The 27,079-nt window shown below is 36.4% G+C and overlaps 1 protein-coding gene across 1 annotated transcript; it reads left to right on the top strand.

Annotated features, from left to right (window-relative positions):
* Positions 1–486: 486 nt before the first annotated feature.
* Positions 487–22,782, top strand: LOC121315572 (ethanolaminephosphotransferase 1-like). Its single transcript, XM_041249779.1, has 10 exons — positions 487–739; positions 10,793–10,861; positions 11,283–11,391; positions 15,630–15,704; positions 16,121–16,383; positions 16,928–17,036; positions 17,288–17,336; positions 19,551–19,731; positions 19,997–20,179; positions 20,305–22,782. Exons 1-10 carry the CDS (start codon positions 683–685, stop codon positions 20,368–20,370), a joined length of 1,161 nt encoding a protein of 386 aa, XP_041105713.1. The 5' UTR covers positions 487–682; the 3' UTR covers positions 20,371–22,782.
* The last annotated feature ends 4,297 nt before the right edge of the window (positions 22,783–27,079 follow it).

Below are 27,079 nucleotides of genomic sequence, written 5' to 3'. Positions count from 1 at the left end.
GTTTTCTTTCTATTCATTAAGGATATTCTATTAAGGATAAGTATTGCTCATCCTTGTTAGACAGCTTTTTGGATCTTCCAGTCCTGGGCTTGCCAATTACAGATTATGTTTCTGTGTACTTGTTGATTATGCTTCGGATACCACACCTTGTAAATCGAGTGACGCAAGCTATTTCAATGTTTTAACCTTCTTTATGCAAATAAAGGTTGTTATAGTAGAAAACACTAGTGGAGATATATATATATATATATATATATATACACACACACACACACACCAGGCTACAGATGTCATCGTCATATAGGTAAAAACAGAACTGAAAGGGCATATACAGCACCAGCACACACACATTTTACATCAAGACATACAGTAGACCCCACAGGGCAATGAATTTACTGGAAGCTGCCCAGCAACTTCACGCCAAACCGCTTGAGGCCGCTGCATTCAAACTCAAAGCCAGCCCCAAGCGTTGTGACGTCACCTGGGGTGAGTCGCCGGGTTCTGCTTTGAGTGGAGGTCGGTCAGCGTGAAAGAGAAAGAGAGAGGTAGCGTGTGGAGTGAGTGTGTTAATGTGGAAGATAGCGAAAGACTGAAAAACAGTGGGGAGGGCAGTCAGAAAAATAAATAAGTAATCTATTTAATTAGCAGTTTTGCTGAGGAAGAAACATACATTACCGCAGACATGGTGTTTTACGAGTACGTTAGTCAAGAACAGCTAGCCGGGTTTGACAGGTACAAGGTAAGGTGGAGCTTTTTTTTCTGAAACTCTCATGTGTGAATCATGCTGAATAGGGTGTCATGTCTGTCATTGTTTCAGTCACAGGCTGGGCGGGCAACGAGTCGGTCTGTTCGGCATCTTCTAGTAGGCTGAGGTCTCACAGCATTTAATAAACACATGAATGCAGCTGTGGTGGTGGCTGTGTTATAATGGTCATGTTTTTATTGACATTTTAAAGCAGTTCCTTACGAGGGCTGGATGACTTCATTGGTCTCACCTATCCTTGGGTAGGGCCCCCTCATCTGTTGATCGAGTGCATTTAATCTACGCTGGTCTATGTGAAAATAACAAACATTACTGTGTAGTAAAACGTTAGCCACTGCTATTGTCCATACTGCTGCTACAGCAACACACATGCGTTTGCAAGAAACAGTAAGTTTCTTAAGAGGGTACATGCTACTGCGCTAGTGGAGTTTCCAAACACTCTAGTGGTCAGAATTAATACACACATATATTGGGCATGAGCTCTACGTCTTCAACTTGCACAGGGATGTGAAGATATAATTTATGTTTAAGATATTCTTTTGAATACTGTAGATATTTGATGTATTAACGTACAATAACAGTTACACAGAGGGTTGAATTCTGCAAGGGGTGGATTTGAATGCAGTATTGAATGCCAATAAGGTCTTGTGCACAATGACAGGTTAAACTGGGTGGTTTAATGTTCTACAAGTTGACAATATGTCCATTATATTGTATAGGAACTTATTGGCGTACTGCACTACAGGCCAATCATTTCCTTGTAGAATGTAGCACATGTAATACTTGGCCCGTTTTGTAGACCTCACATCATCATATATCCTTTCCCTTTTATCTAACTTGGTTTTGTATGTGAAATATTTTTGGACACATGTTTTGCATATCCTCTGTCTTGTTTGTAGTGCCATCTACTGTAGAATTGCCATTCACCATGAATACTGTGTACACTACATAACAAAGTTATTGAAATACTGTTCTGTCACACGTGGGTCATTCTAACAGGCTTCATTCTATAGCTTACTAGGATTAATTCAGCATAAATAGAAACATTCCTAAAAATCAGAGTCTGTGCTTGCTTGGCCTGGATGACTTGGCATGGATTATCCCTCAATGTCTTTGTAGATGGGAGCTCCCATAGCCTAGTCTGTGATATTGGCTACAGTCTGAAGAAGATAAGGAAGTGGCTGGAAAAGTGTTTGGGTGGTGGGGGACATTAATTACTACTGTACAGTAAGTGTTTAGTTCTGGAAGTAACATACTGTACAGTTAGTAAGAAAGGAAATCCAGCCATTTAACACATCCAACCACCACCCAGTAAAGTGTGAAAATAATGTACTACAGTAGGTAACAAGCTCAAAAGTTTTAAAAGTACAGAGTCGTACAAAATCACATTTCTTGAGCAGCAGTAAATCGAGGTTAATTTTAAGAAAAAGACATTAAATAAAATTTAGGCTGGTGATCTCTAAGTAACTGACAATGAAAGGACTGACATCATCATTTTTCATCTATGCTGCCAAGTTTAGCACTAGTGTTTTATACCAAGTCTGAAACTAATTGAACAAAAAGTAGTTTAGGTTATGAATACGTGACAGTCATGTGGGTTGCTACTGCTTTTACTGGGCTTTCATATCATTCCACAATGTGTGGGTATTATACACTATACAGTAAATAAAATAATGCTGGCATTGCACATTATTTAAATTTACCGATACCCGGGGACTATCTTTTAATACATGGACTGCAGCAAGTCTACTCCTGCATAGCGTGACGGGACTGAAGCAGCTGAGATATCCCCTCTCCTTCAGCCTCTATCAGCCTACACAATAATTCCTGAAACATGTCTGAAGGCTTCTTGAAGCAAATTGAGAAACCTGGGACACATCTTTTCATCCTAGATTTCAATTTAATGTAATCCCTTTGTGAAAGTGAAATGGCTGTTTGTCTGTATAATTGTGTTGTAGGTTACATGACTAGGGATGTCACGGTATCAAATTTTGACGATATGGTAACTGTCAAAAAATATACCACGTTGAACTGAGTTATAATGTCATTTTTTTGTAATCTGTTTTTAAATGGCTATTTAAAGAAATGCACTAAAGTCAAGTCATTTTTTAACAAGAATAATAACCTTAAAGTTGTAAAAAAGTTACAACACACTGGTACTATGGTTTTATCAGGCACTACCTAACTGGAAGAAGTGCTCACTCCAGCTCACACAGGCTCAACAAAATAATGCTGCTTTTTTATTTCAAACTACTGCGGAGAAACACCAAAATATTAACTTTTTCTGGGCCCAGTCTGGAACATAGGGGGTAAGGATGTGACCACTGCAACTGAAAACCCTCCTCATCTTTATCAGTTTGGCCAGCCTCCTATTAGTTAAGAGAAGCAAAGTGTTACCAAGCAATAGCCAATCAAGTGCGTTTTAATAGATGCAGTGCCCGCCCACTGATCTCTTAGCAGAATGCAAAACTTGATGGGAAGATGGTGCCTGCAAATAGTTTTTAATTTTTTTTGTGGACTGCATGTTAACAGCAATGAACACAAAGGAAAGAAGAGAAGTTAAGGTGGGTCTGACACTGTTGCACAGTTAAGCGGCATCTAGGGGACTTTTTTTTTTTTTTTTTTTAAATGTGAGTAAAATGGTATTAATTTTTTAATACATAAAATCCCTACACCACTGTCATCTCGAGGAGATGGCAGCATCTTTACAATACCGTTCGAAATAAAAATAATACAAATTTCTGTAGCATCTTAGACTTAGTTATATAGTAGTAAATAGACTTTTTAACTGTCTTCCTTGGTGTGTGCTTACTGCGTTTCTCTTGACTGATATGATAGATAATAGCTACTGTTACTTCTTTGGTAAATTAATAGGAAGACAGTGATGAAAAGTTATAGTGCCTTGTTCTTGCTGATATTTAAGTATTTGTGTTTAATTTACTAACAATCACGTTTGGTAGCGGTCATTGTTTAGTAGGGCGATTTATATTAAATATGACGTCACTTATTTATAGCCTACTCGGATAGTCTCATGAATGGCAGTTTTAAGAATTTGAGATCTCTGTGTTCATTAGTTAGTTCTAATGAACACAGTGGCTCACCGATGGACAAACGTTGAATAAAAAAACGTGCCCATATCAACTTTAAACCGGTGAACTTGGTTACCATGGTACAGAAAAATGGTTGCGATTTCAAAACCGTGGCCGTTTATACCGCGGTTTACCGTAAAACCAGTATACCATGATATCCCTATACATGCTGTATGATTTTTAACACCCAGGTCTAATCTGATGCTCCCTCTGCACACTGCAGCAATGCAAAGGTATATTTTCATATGAAACATTAAAAATCATGTTTTTAAACTGCTAGGGACACTTCACAATTGAATAAAATTATTAGAAAATGAAGTGACAAGTATTGCAAGAAAATAAAATGCAAATCAACACTTTACATAAACAATTGATTCAATTTAAAATTTCTGAAATTCACACAGGAGCGCTCAATGAGTGTACTGTAGCTCAGATATACTGTACTATATTCAAGGTGAGTAAAGTACAGTAGTGGTATTTCCTGACTCTGGCGTCCGTGACCTTAGGCTAATTCTGCACAGTGCTGTCTCAGACTTCAGGAAGGCACTGCGCAGAACAGCTTTCACATTTGATTAACTGTCCACCCCCCCTACATCTACTGTTCTCAGTTTTCACTTTGTCATCATAGGTTATATAAGTAATTGTGCAATACAGTATGACACTGAAAGAACACACTATGCTTTTCACCCAGTGATAATAAATTTACTGAAGATATTTACAGTACTGAGATTATACACTAGCATCCAGTGCTGTGTACTTTTGTATACAAAATGAATTATTGAAACTGATTGTGGGCCTACCCCTTGTATGTTTTAGCTGTTCACATGTGTTCCATACTGTATTTTTTATCTTGATTCTAATTATAAATTTTCAGATTTAAATACTGTACACTGGTCATTAGGTCTTATGATCTTATTGACAGGGAATACCTCTTGATGCTGGTATGAACACACTGAAATATACTTAATACAGTAACTTAATTTAAAGTGCATTGCTGTCCATTTAAGCAGGCTTTCAAGTTGTAAATATAAACAATTTTGCAGCAATACAGTAATTTTCATTTGACTCAAATACACATTATATTGTATAAAGGCAAATTAGTATTTTATGAAAGTGTAGTATTCAGCACAGTTTGTGAATGACCAGTATTTCTACATATAGGCCTACAGTATGTATGGCCAGAGACCTTTTTTTTCATTTTATCAGCAGCTGATGTTAGTTTGCAGAATGTTTAGGTCAGGGGTGGCAAACCGGCGTCTCCCGAGCGGCATTCAGCTCTTTTGTGGTCAAAATGTGGCTGTTCGAACTTCCCATATTTCATTACACGATGAATGTTATTTATTTATTTTTTATTCTTTTCTTATATGAGTATTATTTTTACAATAAGTCTCGGAGTTGTTTGTTTTTTTTGTTGTTGTTTTTTTTTCATCACAAGCCGATCCATTTCTGACCCTAGCCAATCAGCAGCTTGGCAGCAATGCTTTTTTGTTACATAGCAACTAACTAGCAAATCATATCCATCCTTACTTTATTGTGCATTTGGAACTGGGGGGGAATTTCACAAAACAGTTGGTTTAACAAACTCTATGCATTTATTTTGAGTGAAGTGAAAAAAAAAAAAAAGCAAAAACATTTAGATCTGCTCAGAACAAGAGGAAGATATGGGGGTGGTGGATTAATTCTCAAGTAAATTAATTTCAAGCAGTAATAATCAAGGGATAATAACTCTGTCATGTGCGATTTGACACAACATTATTAAAGGATATGTTTGAAAAAGGTTTCAGATGTCGGAACTACAATTTAGAGACTATTTGAGAAATCGGGAGATTGTTTCTCCCACACAGTCATCTAGAGTTGAATCTTTAGAAGTTTACTTTCCAGCTCCAAAGGTCATGTCCTCAAACTGTCCACGACAAATGTGTTGACGTGTCATATTACTACAGTGCATTTCAGAAATGAATGAACTGCAATTCATACATCTGGGTCAAATGTCATCCCACCTAGGATCCGGCAGCAAGTGAGTGCCTCACCTATTTTACTGTAACTGTTTAGACAATGTGACAGAATGACATAACCATAGATTTGTTATGCCATTTTAATGTTAGTGATACTTTAGATTAATTGGTCCAGTTTAAACTTCACCTTCAAATGCAGTATATTTAAGAGGTTTGTTTATATACTGTGTATCTATGTCCATCTATATCTATACATACACACACACACAAAGGTTTCTCAGTGCATTGAGGATAGAGATTCCTTTAAATGTCGATGTGTACATTTTATGGTGAATAGTCATGGCCCTGAATCTGCCAGCCTCTAAAATTGGAAGAGCAGAACTTTATGAGCATGTTAGTGTACAGTAGGTCTACTAGCTTTGTCATTTTAACTTAGTTTTACAGTTGAGGAAGCAATGACCTGGTATACATGTCTGTATAAAAGGGTTACAAGACTGTACTTTCTCATCTGTATGATGTAATTACAATTAAGGAATTAAAGTACTATTTAATAAGATTGCATATCACTAACCCTAACTGTTCCTAATGCAATGCTACATGTAGCCAATAGTTTGCTATTTTCAAGTAGACTTACCTGAATGGTGTTGACACAGGGAAAAAAAAACAAAGTCCAGCCTGCTAGCACAATTTTACAAAAAATAATTGCTGTGCAATAACAACAAATTGGCCTAATGACAGGTCTCTTGTAAGGCAGATGGATAAAATATTTGTTGGATTAGCTTTGGTCTTCCATTACAGAAAACTCCACAGCATGCAGTCAGTAGAGATAGGTCAGTTCCCAACGTGTATATGTTCCTGAAGAATTGCAATACTTTTTAGGGCTAGATTCTCGCACAGTAGCATTTTACTGTGAACAGTTGTTGGCATGTTTCAATCGAAGCGCCGGCATTGTTGCAGGTGGTCTTGATGCACTGCGATCCTTGGCCATTTAATTTTTTCCTCTGGCGAACACGTCCGAGTAAATGTTGAAAAATGCCAAAAAAAAAGTCTGGGGTGGAAAACTGTAATTTTTTCGCAGGTACTTGATGACTTGTGACCTTTTAATATATTTTTGTCCTGTTGAACTGTAATTTTATAGAGCACAGGGGAGGCAAACTATGTATTTTGCCACTCCACTTTTTTTTTTTTTTTTTTTTCCATTTAAACACACTCTTATTCTATGTTTTGTTATGGTTTTGCCTGTAAACAGTTTAAAATGTAAAAAAAGTCATTCATAAGACACCGTAAGTCCAACATTAAAAATAAGTAAATAAATAAATAAAAACCCACAATAAAACGGCCCTTACACGAACATTGGTTTGACCCACCATAGTCCGCTCAGCACTTTTTACAACCTCTAACGTTAACGGCAGTGTGACTGCAACACAAATGCTGGGCAGTTTGGATACTAGATACAATGATTCGATAAATATAGGCTAGGTAATTGTTAGTTTAGTTTGTTTTTATTCTCTGTTAATTAAATTATATTCAGACCTGTTTATGTATTATTACACTTTGCATTTGCTTCAGAGTGTCTTTTTTTATATAGTAAAATAGTGCTTTTGACATGGCAAGTATTTTGAACTGCCTTACTTAGGGAATAATTACCGGCTTCTGAAGAACAGTACTTGCGTTTCTTTGTTTAACACTTTCCTTTAATAAACACAACACTGATTAAAAACCTGAATTGCTGTACTGCTTTTATAATGAAACACTGTAGAAATCAAAACTGAGTCGTGTTAAAGAAAGGTCACTGGTCCAGAGCTTTTTTTATACATGTAAAAGGTTTGATCCGTAATATTTCAAAAACTTTGTTAACTAGCCTCATGTAAGATTTATCAGGTTGATCCATCGGTAAAATGACAAGTTCTAAGTGAAGTCTGATTTCTATAACCTATATTCTATATTTAACCACATTTTGAACATGATCCAGAACGTGTAGCCCAATTCACTGCTTAATTTTTCTAATAATACATTACTTAAGAATTATCTGAAAAGAACAGACAATACATAGATAAGTAAATCATATGTATAGGGGTGTGCTTTTGGTGAATTTTCATGAACGTTTAAATGCTATGCAGGTATCCGTGTTAAACCCTTATCTACATACTCACACATGCTCTATATTACATTCTGATGTATACTGACAGGCCTGGTTAGTCTTTTGTAAGCCAAGAAATACTAAATAAGCAAATAACGTTTTAACATCAAACAGACTTAACTAAAGTTTATAAAAAAATAAAATAAAAATAAATAAAAACACATACACACCAAAGTATATACTGAAATTAGGGCTGCCACTCTATTCAGATTTTTGATTGGTTAATTTATGGGCATTAGTTGATTAACTTGCACATTTTTAATAAAGGTAACGATCTTATAATCAATAGAATCTTAGAAAAAAAAGCCCAGTGGTTAATTTGGTCTTTTAAAAAGTATTTGTATTATTTTGTGTATCTTTGTATTTGTACTGCACTATTAGATGTACCTGTGCTGGCCCAGAGGCCACAAAGTGAATACACGAAACAAAACAGCAGTCTGATGTATATGATGATAAATTACTAACATTAATACATTCAATATGTGTAGCATATTATTCAACGTTTAACCACTTCTTTAGAGTTTAAACGTTTAAAATTCCCATCCTCTGTGTGTGTCTGTGTGTGTGTAGCGGTTCATGTAATTTTAAATCTATAGATTAACTGGTTAATCTTTAGATTTATCAGCTCATCGTCAGTCTATAAAATAATCGGTATAGGTTTAGATTTACCAGCTCTGTGATAAATAAATAAAATAATTAAGGAGATGGCAGTTATAATGCTACAGCATTTGAGGTGAATTCGGAAATAAAGTATTGTCAGGCCAGGGAGCTTAATGGCAAAGAGAAGAGATTTCTGTAAGATCTGTTATTTACTTGAGTAAATTACAAATAATAGTAATGTATTTTTTTTATCCAAGATGTCTGGTAGATTGTGTATTATATGTCTTTTTATGTAAATGGGTTGTCCCCTAATATACAGAAATAAATCTCAGTATGTTATGGTGTTAAAGAGATTTCTGGTTTTATTTCTAATGATTTTCCCTGGTCTTTGGCTTTATGTAAAAATAATGCGCTTTTCCGAATTAATTTTACAATAGACACAAAAGAAACTATTGAAATTATGGAGAAGAAAATTGAAGCAAACTTTAATAAAGTCTATAGTAGTACTACAGCTGAGTGTTTTGAGTTATGGGAGATTTACTCTATTTGTTACATGGAGTATGCTATTTGTGAAAAACCCTTCACCAAATCATTGAATCTCTATTTATTGTAATAATGCAGAATCCACCAACTTGCAGAAAACAATTGGTAGATCAGCAGTTCAACATTTAAAGTAAAGCCCTTCATTTACAGAAGACGAGCCAAGCTGAGCATAACCTACCATCACCTTAGGTGTTTTGTACATTTTGAATTTAAAGATTATTAGGCTAGTCTTTAACATTCATAATTTAGCTTTAAAGTTTGTTCTCTGTTGAATTAAGCCGTGCGTTGCTGTGTTCAGGAGACCTTCCTCTACCTTTCCTGGTTATCTTGAGAAACCCATTGGTGGTGTTTTTTGATTTGGCGGTTGTTGTTCGGACAGACAAAATATGAGTGTCTTTCCTCATCCAGATTTACCTTGACCTTTCGGCTACATTCATTTTAGCTTCAGTTGTAGCTAGCAGTGAACAAATTTGCAGCTTGCTTAACTAACAGGGCACCGCAGCAGCTCAGTGGAAGAGAGATGCCTTTCCATTGCTGGACTAACATTATTACTGGGAGTAATCCCGTGAATGTATCGTTCTCTGGCATGCACTGTAACTACTTACAATGAGCTGCCCTTGAAACGGGTTCCTCATACTGCAGTAATACTGTGCAGCACAAACGAGCTGCCCTTGAAACTGGTTCCTCGCCTCATAACTACAGTAATACCATGCAGCACACCTTCTATATTGTTGGAAAATGTTCATAGCATTCGACCCTTTCACATTGTACCCCACGATTTGACAGTGATTCCTTCTGATCCGGGTCTGGCTTTATTCTCCACATAGTACAATGTGTTGGCTTACAACAGAGTCTCTGCACTGTAAACTGATCCCTAAAATCCACTGCAGCATTGTGTCCTGCGTTGATAAAATGTATCAGCTGTTGTACTTTGCCCATTAAGACAATGCGTGTTTTATTGCTGTAACAGACTGTACTGTACAGGTGATGCATGTTTATTGCTGTGACCTACTGTACTGTACAGGTGATGCATGTTTATTGCTGTAACAGACTGTACTGTACAGGTGATGCATGTTTATTGCTGTAACAGACTGTACTGTACAGGTGATGCATGTTTATTGCTGTAACAGACTGTACTGTACAGGTGATGCATGTTTATTGCTGTGACCTACTGTACTGTACAGGTGATGCATGTTTGGGGAATTAAAGTAAATAAGCAAAGCATGTGACATATACAGAAATATGACATATACAAAAAAGTAAATGTACAATTTAACAAAGCATTCAAGATGGTTTTTAGCTGGGTTAGTTGTGTTTATGTTATGCATAGTTTTCATATTGATGTTCAGTACCTAAACCTGTACATTTCTTAGTTACAGGTACTGTGCAAGAGATAAATAATTCACAGGCTATCATTGATTGTACTCCCATTCAGTGCATCCCAACTATAAAAGAAGTGCTGTTGCAGCTTGGCTCAGCTGCTTCCTGTGACCATGGGGCCCCTTATTTGCCTATGGCACATTTTTACATATTCCCTGTTCAGTCATCCCTCCATTTTCTGAAACATGCCCCCCACCCCCCATGCTTACTATATTACATTTGATAAACTTTTGTTATTGCAGAGTACTGTTATACATAATCTATAACATGTGTCTCTAACTGCTACTCGTGCTTGTGTGTGTTTTTTCTTTGTGTTTTACAGTACAGCGCTGTCGACTCCAATCCACTGTCTGTCTATGTAATGCACCCATTTTGGAATTCTGTAGTCAAGGTAAGTGGTCTGGTATCTTATCTGTCATATTCTTAATAAATAATTGGTACTTTCTTGAATTAGTTAAGACATCTGACAAAAACCTGGCTTGATAGGCTGCAAAGTGGATGATAATAAAAACCATTTCAAGGCATTTTGTAATTCAGTTACTTGCAGAGCATGTTTTTATGGTTTGTATCTCATTGATTCTTATAGCTGTTGATATGGCTGAAGGGAGTTGTATCTCACAATGGCACAGTGTCAACTTTAATACGTACTGTAATGGCGTCTAATTGCTATAGATATGGATCGGCATTGATCGAGCAAAAAAAATAAATAAAAGATACTAGTTACACAGGTATGTTACTAGTAGCCTTGGCTCTTGCTCATTTTATATGATGCACAATAATAACCCAGTTCTTTTCTGTCTCCTCTTTTTCAGTTTTTACCCACGTGGCTGGCACCAAACCTGATCACATTTACGGGTTTCATCTTCCTTGTTCTTAACTTTTTAATGTTAGCCTTTTTTGACTATGACTTCTATGCTTCAGGTATGCTCTTTGTTTTAGAAAAAAGGTGCACAATTTTCACATTAACTCTGTACCATGATGTGTGTGCAGTATGTATGGTTTGTAGGTTATTAAGCTGAATTAAAATTGATAAACTGTGAAAGTAAGTCTAGAACTGACTCCTGTAGAAAGTGTAGCTGTCTGCAGCAGTGATACATGTACCAACGTTGCTAGTGTGGATTATTGACCGAATCATGTATACTCATAAACATTTCATTACCTATTTTCAGAAGATGTTTTTTGATGAGCTCTAATATTGAGCTCTGTATTTTTCACATTTCCTGAATTTGAATGTATTTGCAAGGTTACCTAGCAGTTGTATCAAAAAGGTATTGAAAATCCATCTCTTCAGGTCTCTAAATTCTTAAAGGAATGTGATTGACTGTACAGTACTAATAGTTAAGTCAGTAAATAGACATAACAGATTCCTTAAACCATAGTTTTTAGCATTGCCAGATCTACAAATACCCACCATTAAAGACCATACTAAAACATATGCTCAGAGTTGGCTATTTTTAAAGCTTGTGGATGTGGAAAAAATATGGATGCCCAGAGAGCAGTTCAGAATATGTTCCATTTACTGTAAACAGATTTAACAGCAATGATTTACTCCTGCATTGACTATGGACTTGATTTATTAAAACTGGCAAAGTGAAATGATCGAAAGGAAAACTTAGTTCCCTCACTACTGCGACTCTGTGCCCAAATTACTTTTAGTGTTTTGGGCGCATTCAAAACAGGAGCAAAGGTAATGTCACTCTGTTAATTCTATAATATTAATGTTCGAGACCCAAAAAGCTACAATCCTTTATCTTTCCGCTTCTTCCTGGAATGCTCACGTGATTCTAGTATTGTCAGCTCTTGTAAGCAGGCTTTTCAAATGCTAAACTTTGAGTGTTGTCATTTGTATTTGGTTGCATTAGAATGTACCCATAAAAAGTAGTGCTGGGACAACTGTCCGAATATTCTAACGAATATCTTTTGACGTGTATTTGGATACAAGAATCAGATGTTCATATTCGTTAGAAATGACAAAAATACATTGCACTTATTTACGGTCTCGCCAGAATTTGCACGAGTTTAAATAAAAAAAAAAGGCAAATGGCATAGTGATCGCTATGGAAAGCGATCTGGTACAAATGCGTTATGCTGCTTCAGAGTCAGAATCTCATAGGACAGAAAAAAGACAAGCACGTCATTCTGAAATGCCTCGATCAAACAGTACCAAACTTCCTGAAAATGCTGTGTAGTGTTTTAGAGTTTTCGTCCCCTTCACTTTACAACGCCATTTCCACATTTGTTTTATTTGAAGTTAAATTTCAGTTTGCTTGTTCAGCTACAAAAAGGCAGAAGTAAACCTCATGTTATTAGTTTATGAAAACGTGTCTATGGTCGCTGTTTACTGTGAAGAAACGGCAATGAAAAAAATTAATAAAATGCGGTGTCAACGTTATATACTATTTATTTCAGGAATAAACAAAACTGAAACTTAACTTGAACTGTTATTTGGCATCCTTTGTTTTGTAGTTAATTCACTGGGGTAAAGTAAGTCCTACACAACGTATTCTTTACTCCTGGAATATTTTTCTATTATATCGTTATATATTGTGGTGATGGTTTCATCTGTTATTGGAGAACTCCTCCAAACACAACGCACCTGGGTACGGGTTTATCTTCATAGCCCACGTCTAATCCTCACTGCAGGCCACTCAGTGTTGCCAGAAAAAACTAGGTGAATGCAAGAAAACGTTGCCCCTAATACTTCTAGGAAAACTAATTTTAGTGTCAGTGCTCAAGTTCCTGTTTTTCTAATTGTAGACACACACAATTAGGCTATTGGAATGTTCATTATCTGCTATATTTATTCAATTCATGAAAGTAGCTCTGAAATCCAATTTTAAAAAATACCAGAAACACACAATGCTAAGTCATTTTACAGTAGATTCTTGTCAGTTGCATAGCCCATGGGCCAAGCAGTTTTATGCAATTAACCAGCGTATGCCAGTCACATATACACTGTAATAGCTTTAATTGTATTCCTGATAACTGCATACAATTGTGTCGCACATTTCTTAGAAAAATGTATGTGCCTTATTCTGGTTAAATGCATACAACTCTTAGGCACATTGGATATGCAATTAACAGGAATCTACTGTGTGTGCATTTTTTTAAGAAAGTTAACAGGAGTCTGCAGTTATCATAGTTGCAACTAATTGGTATTCACTGTAAACCTCTAATATATTGGCACACTGTGACCTAAATTGTAAAATCAATGCCAAAAAAGAAAACTAGGTAGGTAAAGGTAAAAAACTAGGTATTGGCTAGTTACCTCTGATCAGCAAAGTAACGTTCAAATTTAGTTTTTTTATTAATGTTTTTTCCCAAAATGTATACTGGCCGGCATAACACTTCGAAGAGTAAGTAATGGGATAACCGAAAAATAGTGTTACACGCCCCCATGTGTTGCGATAGCTGACTATTGTTTTTAGATTTTTATAACTTTTTAAAGTCTGTTTCAAAGCTCTTTTCAAAATGTTAGCTCTATTGCATTGATAGTGTAAGGATAATTGCCCACATTGTCTAACAGGTAACTCGGCAGTAACGATCCCTGATGTGGTATGGAACAGGTAAAGCCAGAGCACTTATGTTTTTTTTTTTTTTTTTTTAATCACTCTTCCTGCAGTGATTTAGAGGACAGATTTTCAAACCTCACGGATATTTTGAAAAGAGCTTTGAAACAGACTTTAACATTCTGACTTTTTACACTTTATAACTTCTAAACAGTTAAACAATTGTTGCAACACGTGGGGATGTATAAAGCTATAATTTTCAAAAAACCCACCACTTACTCTTTAAACATTGCCATTACTAAATTAACTTCCTCTGCAACAAGTATTAGAACCCCATCTGTGCAACTCCCTCAAATCCTGTGCAGATCAGACTGCGTGGGTCTAGGGGCCCTAACATCCGCTACACATGAAGTGATCTTATAATGTTGTGGCAGTTGGAGCAAATCTAATGTCTGGAGACATTCTATAGAAAGCAGCTGCCAAGAGGCATGGTGTCACAGCGATCCACCATCGTAAATCTCTGCGAGAATAAAAACTCCCAAAGAATAAAAATGAATAAAAGAATAAAAAAAGAATATAAAAAATAATAAAATGATTTTAGACAGAAAAACAGTGCTTTGCACTTTCTGTGTAGACTCTCGTTCTTCCTTCATTTTTCTTTTGCAAGTAAGAAATGTGTTAATTTTTTACTCAAAACGTTACACAGGATAATCTGGATGTACTCTGTCAAAAACTGAAACAGTTCAACCAGCCGTACCGTTATTACTAAAATGCAGTTGTGCCAGTTGTTACTCTGCAGAAAAATCTGCCTAAATCACCCATGCTTACCGGTGGATGAGAATTTTGGTAGACTTTGGGCTGCTGGACATATATATATATATATATATATATATTTATTTATGTACAGTGGTTTCGAGGAAATAAAATACGATTTTAAAAAATCAATTCAAGATCATTATTTTCTTTCTTTTCATTTTTATTTTTGCATTTCTGAGTCATCCTGCGTACCCCCTGTGATCCTAGGAAGTACCCACAGGGGTACGCATACCCCTGGACTGAAAACCCCTGCATTAGGTAATGCTGTGTCACACTGTGAAGGGGAAGGCATTTTCAAGGGAGCAAGATAGAGGTTTAGTAAATATGGCTGTGTGTGTGTGTGTGTAAATATAAATATATATATATACACACATACATATATATATATCATATATACATACACATACATACATACATACATACATAAACAAAAATAATAAATACCAAAGCCATGCAAGATTCAAGAAGAGCGTACAAGTTATAACAATTTCTTTCTTGTCCTAGTCCTTTACCTATCGTTCGTTTCAAAGTAGCCTTTTGGTTGGTACTCCTGGTGAAAAGCAACATGAATATATAAATAATAATATACTAGTTACCATTATATTATATATATATATATATATATAGTATATATATGATATATATAATACGCCCGTCAATTGATGATATGATCAATGATAATGATAAAGCTGGATCAGATGTCATTGGTTCCACTACAGATTTCTGATGCTTGTAATTAACAAAAATAACTTTGAAGGACTGATTGGTATGACTTTCTGTATTAAAGTCCCTCTTACAGTTAAAGTAATTTATGTGTTTTTATTCCTCAAACAGCACCAGACCATGTGCATGTACCAAGCTGGGTGTGGATTGTAGCAGGTCTACTAAACTTCACAGCATATACATTAGGTAAGAGTTAATTTATTATGCATCAGATGAAGTCAGTTATTCGTCAGATCTTATCCTATGTATTGATCATGTTGTTCTGGGCAACTACAGAGACTGGTTCTGCTTTTAATACCTGCCCAAACATTATGATTCAGGATTTAATATACAGCTGTACAGTTCTTATTTGATGGTCAATACTTGGTACCAACATTGCATAAGCAGAGCATCACAAAGAGAACATTTGTGTATACTTATGGGCAGCTTTTGAAAGTTGAAATTCTTAACTAAGGTTTTGTATTAATTGTTTGTGAATGTTGTACAAGTATGTGTCAGAAATTAGATGTTTAAATGTTTACCAGACTAAATTAATAATTTGCTGACATAAGCCTGATATAACCTGACCATAAGCTGGTCTAATGCTGCATGCCTCGTTGTAGATGGTGTAGATGGGAAGCAAGCTCGAAGGACGAACTCCAGCACGCCACTGGGGGAGCTGTTTGACCACGGGCTAGATAGCTGGGCCTGCTTGTTCTTCGTTGTGACAGTGTACTCTGTCTTCGGGAGGGTGGAATCTGGGGTGGGCGTGCGCACTCTCTACTATATCCTGTGGGTGGTGCTCTTCTCATTCATCCTCTCACACTGGGAGAAGTACAACACGGGGGTGCTATTCCTGCCCTGGGGATATGACATCAGCCAAGTGGTAAGCACAAATACACTGCAATGCAATGCTGGCCTGGAGTTAGCTGAGGTTTTTGTTTTATATAGTGCTGCTCGGTATTGAAATGCACCCTCTGGTTAGGCACCGAATACATCCTGTCTTACTCCACCTCATGTAACCAAGTGTCTTCAGTCTACTTTGCTGAAAACAGATCAACTTGCTGAATAGACCTTGCAGCACCTAAGATCATGCAGCTTAGTTTGTCCCTCATTGCTGTCTAATATATTACATATAAATATAAAATGATAATGCATATGTTGTTCGATTAATAAGTGTTATTAATTAATGGCGTAAGATCTCATTTTGATAGAAAAGAACTAGAGCAGAGCTAGGTTAATTAATGAGTTAACATGGGCCTGCCTCAGTATCTAGTAGGGTCAGTTGTTGACATCGCAAAAACACTTAAGTAGAACGCTGATGTAAGGTAGAAAGATGCTGTCCACATTCACCGATTTGGCTGTGCCTATGTTAACTGAAAGCTTCACAGAGGTGACCTGCTTTGTTGATCTTTCACTTTCTTTTCCAGACTATGTCGGTCGTGTACATTGTGACGTCTGTGGTTGGTGTAGAAACTTGGTATGCACCCATATTTATGGGTTTCCACTATAGAGACCTTTTCACAATTATGATCCTGGGTAAGATTCCTTTCCCTGATTTGTGCAGTGTCTGTGAATATAATGGAGACCAGATACTGATCATCTAATTTTACAGGGTTTTATTTTATTTTTTTATTTAAATGATAAAAATGTGGATCGGAACGTCAAATAATCTGATAGTTAGCTACAGTTAGTGTATTGCTTTGGTTTAAGATAATCTCCTGTAAACAAATGTATGCATCTGTGAGATATACACTTCTAAATATATTCTTTTTCTATATCTCTGCTAGGTTGTGCATTTACAGTAACCCTTCCAATGAGCCTGTACAATGTTTTCAAGTAAGCATTTAGATTTATTTTTCTAGAAGAAAAAGTACATGGTTTATTGTTTGCTTTCCTGTTAACTTTGTTATTTTTGTAAAATATGGCGGGTTGGAATGTAGTTGTTAAAACCTATCAAACGCCCATGGACGGTGCTGGCAAATCTTAGCATGGGACCATATCAGTCAGGGAATAGTTTTTGATTGAGCTTGTATTGTGCAGTTGCTCTGTGTGCTCGTTTATAACCTGGTTTCTGTTTTGAAACATTACACGGACCATGTACAGATTTTAAATTCCCACGGTATATGGGATTTTGAAATGACTGTTTCATAACTAAAGTAACATCATCACTTTAAACTGTAATATGAAACTAAATGTACTGGTTGAAAATATGTTTTGGCAAAAGCATTAACGATCTTTTGATAGTGCAAATTAGCTTTGTCTTACTTAACTATTCTACAGAAGACAACAACACTGTAGGGAAATATCCTACCATTTTATGGTGAGTTGTTGGGCAGATGCTAATGTTAGAATTAGCTAAGCAGACCGAAGTATAGCTTTTTAACTTGCACATTATGTATCCCAATTTAACATGAATCTTTGTGGTCAAATGTTTATCTAAGCTGAAAACAGAACTATTTACATGACAATATCATCAAAAAACACACTCCCAATGTACTGTACATTTGGAAACTACAAACTTGTACAAAAAGGGCAACATAGACGCTGTCGTGCCAGCTACAGTCTCCCCCAATTCTGTCAGTCTAATTACACCTAGCACTGTAATTAAACGAACGTCATGCTTTGCACAAGTCCCAATACGTGCCTTCTTTTCTTTTTTCTTAAGGGTAAGCACGTAGGCTATTATAAACATGAAAACCGCAAATGCAGTCTGTACGTGCAACAAATACACAAAATACAGTACTTCACAAGTTTATTATTATTATTATTATTAATATGTTTCTCAGTTGTAATTGAGATACACAAATGGCTTATCATTGATCAATTGATTAGCCCTACACACCTGTCTGGTAAATGCATTGGTGATGATGGGAGTCTGTAAACCTGAACTGTCTCAGCCTGTCCCAGTGTTATGCCAATAGTGTCTTCGTAAGAGAAGTGTCTCACCGATGATCACCCTGGTAAAAAAGCATTTTTACCATGGAATTCAGCTCGTATACGGATCCCATTTAAATAGTATTACATGTCTATTTACAGGTTAGTAATATTGCCAGTGCCATGTGATTGGCAACATCCTGATTTTTTAATTTTTTAATTTTATCAATTTTGATTTAGGACTTCAGCGACTGGAATTTAACACATTTAGTTATCGTTGGTATTTACTGTTAATACCGTAAATTCTCATGTTGAAATTATTAACTTACCAAATTCTTGTTCTGACAATGAAAATCAATGCCTGTTTAGTGGCTTACTTTTTGAAACTTTGCGTCTCATTAAAATTCTCAAAAAAAAAATTCTCTATAGAACGGCATAATATAGAGCAATCAATTTACTATCGATCACTCCATACCGTGCGAAACACCATGTTTGGAAAGCATTCTTCAGTGCGATGCCAGTTACCGTGGTGCTAAACATCACCTGAACATTTTTTTGTCAATTGAGATTTTTATTTTTGGGATTTCACCCCAAAGTCTAAGGTCAAAGGTGTAACTTACTTTTGTTGTCTTTTCATATACCTTTATACCTTTTTTGAATTTGCCATGCAGTTTCCAATAAAATGACACCTTCCACAAGTCTGTAGTACAAACTGTTTTTGAGTAAAAGGTTGTTAATGTTAATGGGGATACCAGTCAATCACATTTTGACCTCTCTAACTTTTGACCCCATGACCTCATCAGTCTAAAAATGTAATTTGAGCTTGTTTCCCTGAAACAACCCTAAGAACCAAGTTTGGTTCTTGGAGTTTAAAATCCAACTTTTTGGGGTGATTTGTCATGGAATGACCCAATGACCACTTTCTCATCCCCTAATGCTGAAACAGTTTTCCCTCTTTAATTGATGAGTCTTCAAGAATGAATTTCTAAATTTGTTTAGGAAGTGATTCTGGTAAACGGTTCAGCTGGTGTGTTCTTGGCTATTGTTTTATGTAGATCGGGCATCCGATCCCATCCCCTCCCATTCCATAAATTACAGAGGGAATTATAAAATGGGAGTTTTAAAATGTATGGCACTCTCCATTCCCATTTCTAATTCTGAGTGGTTTCCCCACAGGGCATACAGGAATAACACTCTGAAGTACAGTTCTTTTTATGAGTCCTTTTTACCCTTCCTATCGCCTGCGCTGCTTTTTATTCTGTCAACACTGTGGGTCTGCCTCTCGCCATCCGACATCATTGAGAAACAGCCTAGAATATTCTACTTCATGGTGGGAACTGCTTTTGCCAACATTACGGTAAGTGAAAAGCAAGTAAATCGCAGCATGAGGTTCTTGTTTGAAGAAAGGGTGTTTTTATATTTTTATATTGAATATTAAATTTGATTACATATTTAAAAAATCGTATTAGTTTCAAGTATATGATTAAGTTTTAAATACATTTGGAATAATGAATTCTGTTTCTGGTAACTTTTACAAATTCACATGATTGCTCTATGCAGTTGGTGGTGATTTGTTTTAGTTCACAGCATTAATATCTGCTTTCCCCCCTCTCTTTTTCTAGTGTAAGCTGATAGTCTGTCAGATGAGCAAAACTCGATGCCAGCCTCTGAGCTGGCTACTGCTGCCTATGGCTCTGGTAGTCCTAGTGATCCTGTCAGGACTAGCGCAGCACTATGAAACTCTTATCCTGTATGTTTGGACGGCAGCTGTAGCACTAGCACACATTCACTACGGAGTGTGTGTGGTAAGTTCTTATGTTTCATGTTTCTTATATTTATTTTTTGTACATGCTGTTGTGAAGATTTCTTTTCTGTAAGCACCCTTGCTTTGCATTCTGTTAAGCGTTCTGTTTGTTCATGTGTTGCGCAGGTTCACCAACTGAGTGGGCACTTCAACATCTATGCCTTTTCACTGAAGAAACCGAACACAGATTGACTAGAGGAGGAAATTGGCCTGCAGGACGCAGAGGATTAAACCTAATCCAGCAGCAGCCTATGAACACTTCAGCCATCACCGCAAAACTGGCATCCACCGTCAAGAGGAGCGAGAATAAAGACAAATCCAACCAGACACAGTGCACCTGGCACTGAGGACAGTGTTACACAGAGGTATTGCTATGGGCCCAGATACAAGAGCTTAGGAATCGCATAATCATTTAATTATGTTTTCGGTAGGAAATATGAGTTCCACTTGTTTCCTAAGGAAATCTGGACAGTTTTGAATAGAAGGTGTCCAATACAGCTTTCCCTCCATGGTTTATAGCTTGAAAACAGCTACTTTATTGTTTTTAGAGCTATGTATATTGCCTTACAGGAATTGTTTTGCATTTGCTGTTTATGTACAGGTATGCTATCTAGCTTTAGCAAAGTGAACCCTCTCCCATACTCCATCCCAGCCCATAACTTTGCCCAAATCTGTACTGCTTAGCACTAGATGACAAAGTAACATACACATGTCCAATCAAAGGCCTCACATAGACTTGTTATTGTAGTCAGGCTTAAGGGTTTTTTGTGCCTGATTTTGCCATAAAATTTTTTTTGATGTTGCTATTGAACAGGATAGCACCTGTATATTGTAATATCAATACACATCTTATTGGTTATGAAGGGCTTGATCTGGGGATAGTGGCATATTAATACAGTTTGCACATGGAATACCTACCACAGCAATTATCTATACAGCAAAATGCTGGGAAAACAAGCTGTAGGGTTATCTGGAGGCACCAGTTAACAGGAAAAGCAATTGTTCACGTTTCTGTAGAAAAACATTTTCTACTTTTTTGTGTCGTTTACAAGGCTTGGTAATGTCCTTGTGGATCTGCCACAGTAATTACTACAGATATATAACATGTTATATACAATCATGTTTTTTCTTTTATATTCTGCTCTGAAAATGACTATTTCTCCATTTAGTAACTAAGAAAACTTGCCATCTCATTTTAAATTTGAAACCTCCAGTTTTACTTGCTTTTATGTAGAACCCGTGTCTTTTGGATGTTGTGTTTAAGTTCTCGGTTTGCTGGTGGTGTGATGAATGGGTGCGTTTTGTTCTTTTTTCCTTTTATAGCAACGTCTCCATGTTTTATTTCATATACATAAGATTGTGCTTCGATGAAGATTGTGTCCTAAACCCATTATTGGACTGGACACACTTGGAAGGAACAAGCACGATCAAAGTTTTGTCTAGTTGTGCTCAAAAATAGAAACGCTTGTGCAAGGGGTTTCTGTTTTAAATGCAGTGTCTGATCTTTGTAGCTGTTTATTCATTTCTTTCTAAATTTAATATGTTGCCATAAATTGTTCAACATCAATACTGAGGCATTGGCTTCAAGAATTCATGTAAATATTTGTTTTCTTTGTTTTGAAATTTTAAAGTAATGATTCAAATAAATAACTCCTTATTTTTTACATTAAAGATTTTTGTTTAATCAATGTTATGGTATACAGAAAGTTAGTTGAAACTTGTTAAGGCTGAGTATACATACAAGTAATGTCATACATTTTATTTTAATGTTTGCTGGTGTCTTGATATGGTTTTGTATGTATTCATAATGTAAATTAATTTGTCTTTGTTAGTTACACATGGCAGCTGATTGTCTGTGATGAACACCTTGTCTCCAGAATCATGTATTAAAGAGAGGATGTGGCTGTATTCTATACTAGATCTATTCTTGCATAAGCTCAAAACAAAGAATATGTATTATTCATAAAAAAAAAACAAAAAACAAAAGCTGCTGGTATGTAGAATATTGTTTTGATGTATATGTCTAATGCAAAACTGTTCTAGGCTAGTTCCCACATCATTGCTAAACACTTGAGTGGTATTTATGTTAGTTTCTTGGGTCAACACTCTGATCATTTTGTATTTATAATGCACAGTCCAGATGTGAAAGTATGAGTAATAATCCATGGAACCACAAGCTTGAAGTCTGCTCTGTCCTTAAACCAGGATGACATATTTCTCTACTTAGAAAAATAATCTTTTTAACTGGAATTAGACAGAATTGAAAACTAAATGATGCTTACAGTGTGAAAAATAAGACACGAATATAGACACTGGTGCCTTGGGTTTCCCGCCTTTTGTGGCAGTATTGTGCCTAGATACACATGCAAAATAAATACATGGTGGAAAAACAGAGCCAATTCATTTGCAATTCTGGCATTTTTAATTAATTTTTTTATTCATTTGTTAGTTAATCCAAGGAGCACAGCCTTTGTTATGCCTGACTCTCAAAAGTGGAGAGCTAATTAGCAGGTCTGCAGTTCACATAAAAAAACTTTATTATTATTTGTTTATTTAGCAGACACCTTTAGTACAAGGCAACTTACAGAGACTAGGGTGTGTGAACTATGCATCAGCTGCAGAGTCGCTTACAACAACATCTCACCCAAAAGTCATAGCACAAGAAGGTTAAGCGACTTGCTCAAGTCAGTGGCTGAGCTGGGATTTGAACCAGAGACCTCCTGGTTACAACCCCATTTCTTTAACCATTGGACCACTCAGGCTTCTGTTACCTGTGGAGAGTGCGAGACACACGGGGAGACGATTTACAAAAATAAGTGCATTTATTCCTAGGTATATGTGTACATTGTTTAATAACTATGTTTCCATATTTCAACATGTCTTTAAGGTTGAGTGCAAGATATCTGTTTAAACCGTTTAATAAATTGTTATTGCAATTAAGCTGTGAAAAAAATATGAAACTCCAGTAAAACTCTGTACAGCTTTTTTTCTTCTTTTTTTTAAATCCTTCCTGGTAGGGGTTTTACTTCATTTTTGTTTTAAAAAATGTAATATCAAGTGGATCAGAAAATGCTTTGATTCTGTTTACCCTGTGATGCCTTTAATGTCAGTTGTTACCGTTGAGTGCAGTACACAGATTGCCAAGTGGAAAGGTGTATTGTAATGCATCAGATACATACCTGAAGGAGTTTTTTTTTTTTTTTTCAGTAGAATAAAAACCTTTAGGTGTGCTTGTTACTGTAGTTATGAATCTGTTCTACCTCAGGATATCGTCCATCAGGAGTAGCTGCAACAGTTTATGCTACCACGACGAGCACCAAAGCCTTTAATTTTATGCCACGCAAAATTGCTCTACTTTTTAGCAGTTGGTTCTTGTACAGTTTCTGTGTGATCAAATGTAGAGCTATTGACCTTTTAAATAAATATTCTAGCTTCTCTTTGTTTTGGTTTTGCAAAGGGGCGGTACTTTGCCTTTGTGTTATCAGTACTGTTTAATTCTGATATACCTGTGGTTGTTTGGTTTCTGCAGCAGCAAAGTGTGTGATACTCATGCATCTTAGGCAACTTGGTAACACAATTCTCTTTGTGTTCATTCTTGATAATGCTTCTTAATTCACAAGTATTCAACCTCTTCATTGTTTTTCAGAGACCTTGCTTGTAATCTACTAAAATCACAACATGCTGTGTTCTGGAAAGTAAGCTTTGAATTCTGTAACTAAGGCACATATCAAATAAATGTTTGTATTCTCTGGTTCTGGTCGTGCTAATTCTAAAAATCTTAATTCACTGTTTCACATATAGGACTGAGTGATAATTTTCTTTATCCTAGATTAGGCTTTTCATGTGGTCTGACATTTGTTTTACAATTTTCAGATTCTGAAATCTGTTCTTATCTCACATGTGACAATCCATTATAGCAATCACTTCAAGAGAACTTCTGTTTAGTAACAGTAAAAATGGCTTCTAACAGTTGTTTAGGAGTCTTTGCTGTGTTAAGATTAATTCAAAAACTGGATCTGCTATTTGAAACTACAGGTTTAGGGAGGCTGGCTTGCTGTTTCCCTGCAAATGCTGAATACCACAGTTTTATTCTGAAAATTGTATGTAGCTCTGCCTTTTTTTACTTGTCACATTTTTCTTTTACACTGGTGCTGTTGCAGTTGCGTGCAAATGGTGTCGTTTGGACAGTTCTGTTTTGCCAATTAATTGCACTGTTTTGCTGTATAGCAGTAATTAAACTTTTTTTAAATAGCTGTTGATATTCAGCACCTTTTAATATAAATCATAACTTTACTTTAAAAAAGGGAAGACTAAGAATCATGGAAGGAAATATGATTCCCATTGCATAGCGGTTTTATCCATTCCTGATTTTACACCTGAGCTTGGTTAGCTATACACTGTGGCTAATCAAGCTTGTAGTAAAACCTGGAATGGATCAAACTGCTACGCAATAGGAGTCTTATTTCTGTTTAGTATCATCAAATTGAAATGTTCTGACCACAGTATATGTGAGTCAATGGAAACAAGCCCCTGATAGTATCACTTTGGTCAATGTCACACTCCTCTTAAAATCAAGGAAATGTATCAGTCATACAATTGAGTTCCAGTTCAGTTATCAGAATGCTTGCATCAGCTGCACTGTATTTTGACATTTTTCCAGTTGTCATTAAACCTGGTATAAACATTTACTATACATTGAAAGTATCAGACTCTGGGGATATATGGAGGTGTCTGTCCGTTTAGCCGTCACACATGATTATACAATTATACTTTCAACTAGAAACTTACCTATTTAGAAAGAAACTCACTTTGTTATGCTCAGTTCATTTATTGATTCTCAGAGATGTCGGGTTCAGTGGCCAAGAGTTGAGTCGCACAGTGAAGAACTTATCTGAAGCAGCAGAAAGGAGCAGCAACTGGCTGTGGTTGAGATGGAAAGATTCTAGCTGGGGATCTCAAGCACAATAGAAAGAAATCATCGCTGATATACGAGTAAGTAAGCTGGGCTGAGTTGAGTGGGGGTGGAGGGGGGTGATGATGGGACGCCAGAATCACTGTCAAGCCCTCTTGAGGTGTCGTGGACTAGTCGACGAAACACAGGGGATGGAAGGTGCCCACTTGAAGACCACAGAGATGTACCCTACTTAGCTCAATCCAGATGGTTGTCATGCTGATGCGCTGGGGAGACCACACTGTGGTTGATCCCCGGAGCCAGCATCGCAGCCGTTGTGTGTGCTGATGCACTGGAGAGGCAAAATAAGCTGGTCCCTGGAGCCAGCATTACACTTCAGCTATCAACACCAGGCAGAAGGATATCTACATCATCAGATGGAAAGAAACGTAAATGGATGGAGGTGCAGATGGATCACATTAGTTTACTGTAAAGCTACGTCTTAGTTGGTGCTTATCTTGGTGAGAACCGAGTTCAAGTCAGCATGAAGTTTTAACATCTGCGCTCATGTAATGAAAATCATTGAGAGATTCAGTAATCCTTTGGGGGAGGGTGAACTTTGTGGTTTTATGTACATAACATTTGAATGTCACATGTATCTCAAATGCATTTTGTACCCCATTCATATATTTAATAAACTCTTTAAGGTAACATTGCAAGCGCTTGAAGTAATCTCCACTAAAAATTCACTTTTACTGTTAAAAGTGTAAGTCATCTTATTTAAAATAGGATATAGGATATCGTTTAGCATTTTTTTGTGTGTGTGTAACAAAATCCCAAGAGTTTAAAATAGCAAACTAACCAAAGCCTGACTTTCATTGTTGATGATGTTTCAACAGTGTCTCTACTGTGGCAAAATACCGTTCTTTTAAAGATGTATTTATATACATCACTCTAAACCTGAAGCACGTTATGTAAGATTATATATATATATATATATATATATATATATACAGTCAAACGTGCTCAGTGTCTTTATTGCCGATTTGAATGATACTAATACATTACTATGCTGTTAACTTGCTGAGCACACTGAAACAGTTTTGTACTTTAAAAACAAAATGTGAATACAATAGCAAAACTGGGACAATTTAACAATTTTACCGTTTATGACCGATCTAAACGAGTCAAGCTGGGTGACCATATGACCACAAGGCTGTCGAGTATAGTGTATACAGAATGTGTCAAAATACAATTCAGTTGAAGAAGGCATTTTGAAAATTAATTGAGGTGGAAATCAATTGTATGACTGCTGTCACTGACCAAAGTGATATCATCAACAAGTCAGATGTGGTGCCTATATACTCCTGCGGGGGGGGGGGGGGGGGGGGGGGGGGGGGGTCTCTGTTCTCAATCCCCCCCCCCCCCAAAAATATAAAATATATATATTTTATACAACTGACAAATCATTCCAGACAGTTTTATAGAACAAGCAGGTTTCACTCCAAAAATATATCCATCATCTTAATAGTATATAGTAGGAAGTTAAACAATAATGACACCTTGATGGTTTCTCCCTCCTAGCCTGGATCACACAGAACTGAAAGAGGGGGGGATAGCATGCACAATACTACAATGAGAAACCTCTACAGGGCAAGAACATTGCTTGTAATTCCTTCTCAGATTAACCCTAATGCTGTCAAACACACTAAATCAAATTTCTATTTACATGATCTGGCTCCTATTAACTTAAGGTGGTGTAATATATGATTTGAAAGGCGTTACACAAGTCAGATTGTTTTTCTTTCACTATTTGACATAAAACACAAGCAAAATATTTCCGATCCTTTAGAAACCAGGAAAGTCAATGATGAATTTTATGCCCCCAGCATAGCATTCATAAAAGCCAGGATGCAATATCCGATTGTATGCAAGACATATTTTGCAATATTGTGACTAAAGTCTGAATTCTATGCATGCTTTTAAAAATGAAGATTTGAATGAACAAAA

Source organism: Polyodon spathula, chromosome 5 (assembly GCF_017654505.1).
Source record: "Polyodon spathula isolate WHYD16114869_AA chromosome 5, ASM1765450v1, whole genome shotgun sequence".
Classification (NCBI taxonomy): Eukaryota; Metazoa; Chordata; class Actinopteri; order Acipenseriformes; family Polyodontidae; genus Polyodon; species Polyodon spathula.
This window is presented reverse-complemented; position numbering and strand designations above follow the sequence as displayed.